Source organism: Petaurus breviceps, unplaced genomic scaffold, assembly GCF_028583685.1.
Source record: "Petaurus breviceps papuanus isolate PSGF00001 unplaced genomic scaffold, PetGlider_PUasm1.0 37, whole genome shotgun sequence".
NCBI lineage: Eukaryota > Metazoa > Chordata > Mammalia > Diprotodontia > Petauridae > Petaurus > Petaurus breviceps.
In genome coordinates, this window is record NW_027186296.1 from 8,450,359 (window position 1) to 8,458,638 (window position 8,280).

The 8,280-nt window shown below is 38.7% G+C and overlaps 1 protein-coding gene across 1 annotated transcript; it reads right to left on the reverse strand.

Moving 5' to 3' along the window:
* Positions 1–700: 700 nt before the first annotated feature.
* On the reverse strand, positions 701–1,117 carry LOC138168759 (ribonuclease-like). Its single transcript, XM_069097616.1, has one exon. It carries the CDS (start codon positions 1,115–1,117, stop codon positions 701–703), a length of 417 nt encoding a protein of 138 aa, XP_068953717.1.
* Positions 1,118–8,280: the final 7,163 nt, after the last annotated feature.

Consider the following 8,280-nt stretch of genomic DNA (forward strand, 5'->3'; position numbering starts at 1 on the left):
AGAGAATATGAAACTGAAAATAGACATAAAAGTAAAAATAAATTTAAAAAAAGACTGACCCTCTGCTGATAGAATTCATGGAGTAGAGAGAAAGACCCTTCAATAAAAATATGAAAGGCAGTAGGATTGATGCTGTTTTAAAGCTAATAATTATAATGCCATCTTCTAATATCAAGGTCTCCATAAAAATTAACTAGATGAAGAATCAATTAAGCAAACATTAACTAAGTGCTTACTATATGCCAAGCAATGGAGAACAAGCAATTAAGATTTTTCAGTCCCTGTCTGACTCTTGATAGCCCCATTTGTTGTTTTCTTGGCAAGGATGCTGGAGTGGTGTGTCATTTCCTTCTCCAGATCTTTTTATAGATGAGGAACTGAGGTAAACAGAGTTAAGTGACTTTTTCAGAGTCACACAGCTACGAAAGGTCTGAAGCCAGATTTAACTCAGAAAGTCCTCTTGACTCTGGGTCCAGCATTCTATCCACTGCACCATCTAGCTGCCCAAGCACTTGGAGATGCAAAAACAAAAATGGAGTAATCCCTGCCTTTAAGGAGATTGTATTTTATCAGAATAAGGGGAAAGGTAAGAAACTCAGGCAGGTGGTTGAAATCTAGGTCTTCTAGACAGCTGAGAGGAAAAAAGAGGAAAATCAGAGGAAAAGTTGACATAGATGGGTGGGGTCACCATATTGGAGGTTTAAGATGGGAGCATGTAGACAGGAAGTCCATTCACACAAATTACCTTGATATTTGCAAAATAGATCTTTGCCTTGTAACCACAGTTAGGGGGCCAGGCATAAGACTTGGTAAAGCAGTATGTCACCTTAAGTGCACGGGAGCTTTCATTACATTTTACCCATCTAGAACTTTCACAAGTCTCAGTGGGATTAGCACAGATGTTTATGATAGTGTTGTTTGTCTCATGGATGAAGGTGTTAAATTGCGAGCAGTGCCTACGTGTAACCAGTCCCCGCTGCCGCATCATCACATTACAGTACTGACGTTCTCCTCCTGGAACTTTGGTCTTGGGATTGTCCACATGGTAAGTCCAGAAGTCCAGAGCTTGGGAAAAGTTAGTCAGGTCCAGGAGGAAGAGCAAGAAAAGAGTCCACATCACAGCATGAAACATCTGGTCTTGACGTGAGCAGGAACAACAGAAAGAAGGAGCAAAAAGTGACAATGCAATTTCCTCTGGGATACCAACTCCTCACCCCTTCATAGACAAAACTCTCTCCACCACATCTCCACTCCCACTTGTCCTTACCATGCCCTTATTTAATCAACACAGGTTTATGTTCCTATCCCACTTATCTCCTTATCCTGAGAGATTACTACCATGTTAACCCAAAAAGGACTATCATAAAAGGATATAGCACAAGGCCTGGAGTCAGGGAAATCCTGAGTTCAAATCTGACCTTAGATACTTAGTTGTCCTGTGATTCTGGGGCAAGTCACTTAACTTCTGTTTGCCTCAGTCTCTATTTCTATAAAATGGGGAGAATAAAAAGCACCTACGTTTTAGGATTGTTGTGAGGATCAAATGTGATAATAAAAGTAAAGCACTTAGCACAGTGCCCAAAACATGGTAAGTACTATATAAATGTTAGTTTTTATTAGCTATTATTAGTGTCAGAAAACCCAAACCTCAGATGAAGGGTAGACAAGTCATACTGCTGCCCAGGCTGCAATATTCAGAGAAATGCAACAAAGGACAATTTTTAATGCTAACCCTCATTAAGGCACATTCTTGGTGCCCACAAATTCCACCCTTCATGGCATGTTGCTATTAATTTTGTGAGAAATCCAACTTGACTTTTCATGGGATATTGAGCTGAATGAGTAACTTTCAAATTTTTCCTGGGGTATAAAGATGTTTTTTCCTAGTTTTGCTCAGAAACCTGAAGTTTAGAAAAGGAGAAATCTCTCCCTGCTTTAATATGCATGTAAAACTACCATAATATCTTCAGGAATCAAGTTCCCCATGTAATAAGGGATTGAAAAAATTCCCTTAAACCTTCTACTATAGAAAAGCACTGCAGCTTCCTCTCCTCCTCTCCCCCTTTCTTTATCTCTTTGTTATAGTAATTAAACTCATCCCTTTGTCCACTATCAGGTCCCCACTCCTTACCCCTTACCCACAAAGGATCCTTTCGGCTACCTCCCCTTTTGTGGGTAATCTGAAATGGCCAGTCCCATTCTTGGGCTTTCTCTCCTCACCTGCTCTGCCTCCTGATGATTTAGGATCTGGTTGACTCCAAGGCTGGGAAGTTGCTTCCCTCTGAATGGGCTCCTATCATATAGTTCCAATGTGTGGGTGGAGCTGGATAGAGGTGTGGCCATGACTTCAGGTTAGGGATGATGTACAGCCCATTATTCTCTGGGGCTATAAGATATAGAGGTTTTCTAAACTGAAAATTGAATTCAAGCCCTGTTGCCCTTCATCCCAACATTACCAGCCACCCATCCTCTACCCATACTTGGAAAAAAAAAAAAAGGTCAAAAACCAGTCTTTTCTGGAAAACCAAACTCTCCTAATTTCTGAGCCACAAAAATATCATATAGCTATAGAAATAAGAAACTGAAAATTAGGGTTCCTTGGTTCCTCAAGTAGTTTTGCTTCTTCTATCTCCTCTTCTATTACACTCATCTCGTGAGGGAAAAAGATCAAATTCTTTCCAAACAATAGAGAAAATGATGAGAAAGGTTTCAGCTAGCAATAACAGAAATGCCTCTCTCAAACAAGAGACAGCACAACTACCAACCCAAACCCTCACTCTTTTCCCTCTCTTTGAGACCTTCTGGCCTCTGAGCTCTTAACATAATATTATCTCTGACCCTATTTCCCCATATGTGAAATAAGTATGCCTGTATAATTATTCTCATAACTTTACTATAAAGATATTACTTTATATACCTTAAAAATACTCTATACACAAGCATGTATATACAATATATTATTGTGATATATTAATTGTAATTCATAATACAATAATAATTGTAATACAATATATTATTATCATTATCAGATCCTGTAGCAGCAAGCACCCCAAGCATCCTCAGGATTTGCTGCCACCACAGGTTCTTGGATCTGCTTTGATAAAGGAAAGCAACTCAAAATGGGTTAACAAGCTTACTTTAATCAGTCAGACATATATCGTTTACCTTGGTCAGGGGAAAAAGGTCAGCACCCTGAACTTCAAAGTATACAGGCAGAATTATCAAGACAGAAACAGATCAAGTAGACAGATTTCCAAATTGTCCAACCATTACATCCATACCCAGTCAACATCTGGGTTTTTCAAAGCGGGGGGGGGGGAAGAGGGGGGGAAGCCCTGGACAACGGCTTCCCAGAATCCACATCAAATCACAGAACACTTCTCAAAGTGAGCCCCCAAAACAAAGCCTCACATCAGGGCTTATATAGCCTTCTCCTGGCTCAGAGAATGTAACAACCTTATTGACCCACTGGCCAATCAAAAAGTATCTACTGAAAAACAAGCCTCCCACCCCAGGCTTCAGGTGCACTTTAGCCTAGGGGCAGGGAAGATCTTCCAAATTTTCATTCCCATTATAGATCCCAAGCACTCTTGGCCTAGACTCTCCTTTTTGGGAATTTTTTAATATTTTAAGTTCTAATACTCTAGGCCTACATTTAATGCCCCCTAAATTCCAACCCTGGATTAGACTATGCCTAACATAATCCCTGCTCTACAGATAAACTAGAGGCTGAGACTGATAACTCTGTGGTGACTTGCCACAGGGAAATAAGGGACAGATTGTACACCTAATTCAAAATGTAAACCTAAAAATGGGACTGAATCTGGGTAGATAAGCTTAATTTGGAATAATTTTTTTCCAATGTTAGCTATAAGGACTTCACTGTGTGGTCCCTTAATGCTTCTTTCAGAGTCCTAGTGTTAGGATAAGATTTAGAGTTAAATTTTAAAATTCTGGTCATTCTTTTTCAGTAGAGGCACTCTCTCAACCTATACAGACACAACCATATCTGTTGATATAAATGATACTTTCATTTTATATTTTATACACACACATATACATACATACATATATATATATACATATATATATATATATATATAATTTCAGGCTTTCTCATTAACACAATTAAATGTTGAACAGAAGAATTTCTATTTTTTCCCAGAGGCATTTTGGTGCAAGAGTAAGACCTAGCATGATCAGACCCATATCTTAGGAATGTCACTTCAGCATCTCAGTGGAGAAATGATTTTGTTCTTATCTCTATGCCTTTTCTCTCTGGGTCAGTGCATGTACCCTTTGTCTCTGACTTCTAGGTGGGATCACCATGTGGGAGTCTGGGAAAAGGGATAATTCTAACTAACCATGTTCAAAGGACTTCCTTTCACACACACTACTTTGATGCTTAAAATTTCCAACTTTGCCCTGTATCTACAGGTAGGGGGCCAGACATATGAACTAGTATAGCAATATGTCACACTAATTAAGAAAGGGCTTTCATAACAGTTTATCTTATTGGAACTGCCACAAAGCTTTGACCTGTTGCAAATGTTTGCAATTTTACTCTGTTTCCCATGGATGAAGGTGTACAATTGCTTGCAGAATCTACCCATAGTCAGGTCCCTTTTCTGCATCATCACATTACAGTACTGATGTTTACTTCCTGGGACTTTAGTCTTGGGATAGTCCACATGGTGCTTCCAGAAATCCTGGGCCTGGGAGAAGTTTGGTCCAGGAGGAAAGAAGAGGGTCCACATCATGGCATGGGACATCTGCCCTTGGGAGGACCAAGAACAAGGGAGAGAAGAAGCACTTATCTCTAGGGGAGGGGGAGAGGGAAGAAAATTACACGACAACTTTACTGTATACTTAAAAGGAATAGCAAGTTGTACCTAATAGATTTACAGTTTCATGGTTTCATGTACAATCTTTTTTTTTTCCTACTCTACTATGTTATGGAAATGTGTGCTTTATTTCCTCATCCTACCATTTACACTTGAAGAAACAATAGGTCAGAAGTCATAACCTTCTTGGGAAAAGCAAACTCTCCCCATTCTTGGAGCACAGCATTATCGTGCAGTTAGAGAAACAAGACTGAAAATAAAACCTCGGGCTGGCCAGGTGGCTCAGCAAGTAAGAGCACCGGCCCCAGTGTCGGGATGACCTGGGATCGAATCCCGGCTCAGATACTTAGCACCACACCCAGAAATAACTGGCCTTGTAACCTTGAGCAAGTTACTTAACCCCGATTGCTTAGGGGCGGCCAGGTGGCTCAGAGAGTAAGAGCACTGGCCCCAGTGTCGGGATGACCTGGGATCGAATCCCGGCCCAGACACTCAGCACCACACCCAGAAATAACTGGCCGTGTAACCTTGAGCAAGTTACTTAACCCCGATTGCTTAAAAAAAAAACCAAACCTCCTTGTTCCTTAATCATTTTTGGCTCTTACCCCTACTCCTCTTTGGCATTCATCTTATGAGTAAATCCTGTATAAACCAAACAAACAAACGAGACAAACACAAGAGATAGTTGAGCAAAGTTTCTGCTAGAAATGAGAGAAATTTTTCACTCAGTTGAGGCCCAGTACAGTCAGTCAGTCAGAAAATAATCATTTATTTAGAGACTTCTCTGTGCCAAGCCCTGACCTAAGTGCTGGAAATTCAAAGAAAGGTGGAAAAATACATTTTCCTCAAACAGAAGGAAATGCCTCTAGACTTAGTAAATTAGTTCAGACATCTATGAACAATTACAAAATGAAGGAAAATAATCCAACACTTGATGAGACAGAGGACCTTGTGGAATTTGAGAAGGACATGGAAACACAATACATTGTTCCTAAGTGGTTCAAAAGAAAAATGAAAGTTTTGAGAACCAAATATATGACCCATATAGCAAAAATAATGTGTAAAACTTTAAAAAATGGAATCTTCAATAGCAAATTTCACCCAAAAAAACCCCAAGAGTAAATAAATGATTGGAAATTCAAATACATAGAAGTGAATAATAACTTATAATATGAAAAACAAAGAATAATAACACTATAAGAAAACATGATTATTATGCAAGCAACACATACAGATCTTGTAGACAGAATGAATAAGGACAACCTAAGGATTATAGGTGTCCCAGAAGAACAAGGCAGGACAAAAATTTTTTACAATATGATGAAGTAAATAATAGAACTGCCTCTAACTTCTGGACATAAGAAATTCCAACTGAAAGAATTTGCAGATCACCTTCAGAAAAAAAAACCAAGGCTACAAACTTGAAGACACATGGTGGTTACATTTAACAAATCAATCCAGAAACAAGTTCCACAAGCTATTGTGAAAAAGACCTTCAAATACAAAGGAAATAACATTAAAAAAAAATGCAAGACCCACTAAAAAAAAGGAGGGGATGGAATAATGGGCTCTGAAGAACACTCAGTGCATCCCAGTGTGATCAAGCCTATAAATCTGAGCCTAACCATACAAGACAAAAGACAGGCATTCAATAATAAGAAGTTGAAGTATTTTTAGAAAGAAAACCATAACTGAAAAAATTATTTGCTTCTCAAATACTTCAAAAACTGAAGTATAAGAGTGAAAAAATTATAGACAGAAACAGAGTGACTACAGAAAGACCAGTAAGAGACTTCTTTCTAACAGTACACAATGAGACAAGGGTGAATGCAGAAATCTTGGAGAGGTAACAGTGAGGAGGTTGACAGAGACATTATGGATAGAACCTGCCAACAGGTGAATGCATCTTTTCTGAGACTACATCACAGCATGGGAAGGAAATGAAAGAAGGTGAGAAAAAGAGGGATATAGAGAGGAATGAGAGATAACACCAGAGACAAATCAAGGGCTAGCAATAAGGAGAGGCTGGCTTCCTCAGTCTCAGAATGGTTTACAGGGGAATGGGTTAAGAGGCAAGGGAAATGATTGAAAAGAAAGGAAGCTTTACTTTGCCATTGATGAATACATCTGTAGGTGAAAAAAGATAAGAATCTTACACTAAATGAGGCATGGGGGATCTGATGCTGGAAAAGTCTGTTTGTCCTGTGAGTGGGGAGAGTTGGAATCGTTGGGGACAACTGGCACCTGGAGGAGTGAGAGAGCATGGACACAGGGAGATTTCAGGCAAATGAAGAAAAATAAAAGTCACCAAGAGAGGATATAGATCTGTAGGGGTAAGGGATTGAATTGTTGACTCCCTATCATGGAGCAATATCCTCTCTGACACCTGTGATAATAGGCATTGCTCTGAGTGAGGTCCAATGAAAAAGTAGAATCCATGGCATAAGCCCTTTAAGGCAATGACAGAAAACTCCTAGAGGGCAAAACCTAGAATCAATACATTGGAGGCTTTGGTTGTGTGAAGAATACAGAGAAAAGTGAGAGACTAGATGATTATAGGTATGAGTGGGAAAATGAGGGTCTAGTAAAAACAGAAAAAGATGAACAATGAAGAGAGTGAATGAAATTTTTTTGAAAGAGGCACAAAAGTTGAAATTGAAAAACTAATTCATAGGACAAGTTGAAGGAGAGGAAAGAAAGGGGGGGATTTACCTGAATGAGAGTGGGAAAAGAAGGGGAAGAAATACATAATCAGATAAAAGCAATAAAGAGGAACCAATAAGCAAAACCCTAAAGGAAAAGGAATAACAAGTTAAAGTGGGGGAAGGGGGAGAGAGGCCATGGAAACAGGTCCATCTTGAAAAAAAAAAGATTAAAGTAACTGAAGGAACATAATGTTGTAATTTACAGCAGAAAAGTTGGGGGGGGGGGTTATGACCTGAAAAAATTATAGAGATAGAGGAAAATATAAACCTAATCCTGATAGCTTTAATGAGAATGGGTTAAATAAAACAATAAAATGAAAAAGGGTAACTTATTGCATAAAGGGAAAAAAAACATAATGTGTTGCTTGTAAGGAACACATTTTTAAAAACATACACAAAATAAAATTGAGGCAATGGGGGGGGGAATTTATTATACACCAAGTGAATCCAAAGTAAGTGTTGTTATCACGTTATCTATCAGACAAAGCAAAAACAAACATTCAAAATAAAAATGGATAAACAAGGAAGTATATCATGCTGAAAGGAACCATAGACAATAAACTAATATCAGTCATGAGCTTATATACTCCAACAGCCTTAACATTCTAATTCACAAAGGAAACATTATCTGAGCTTCAAGAAGATACAGATTGTAACACAATAGTGACAGGAGACAGCTTTGAATAAGGCTAACAGAGATAGTGCAAACAAATATAAAAAGGCAGAAAGTT

Coding starts and splice junctions, on each gene's coding strand:
- LOC138168759 (XM_069097616.1), bottom strand. CDS start 1,117: ATGTGGACTCTTTTCTTGCTCTTCCTCCTGGACCTGACTAACTTTTCC.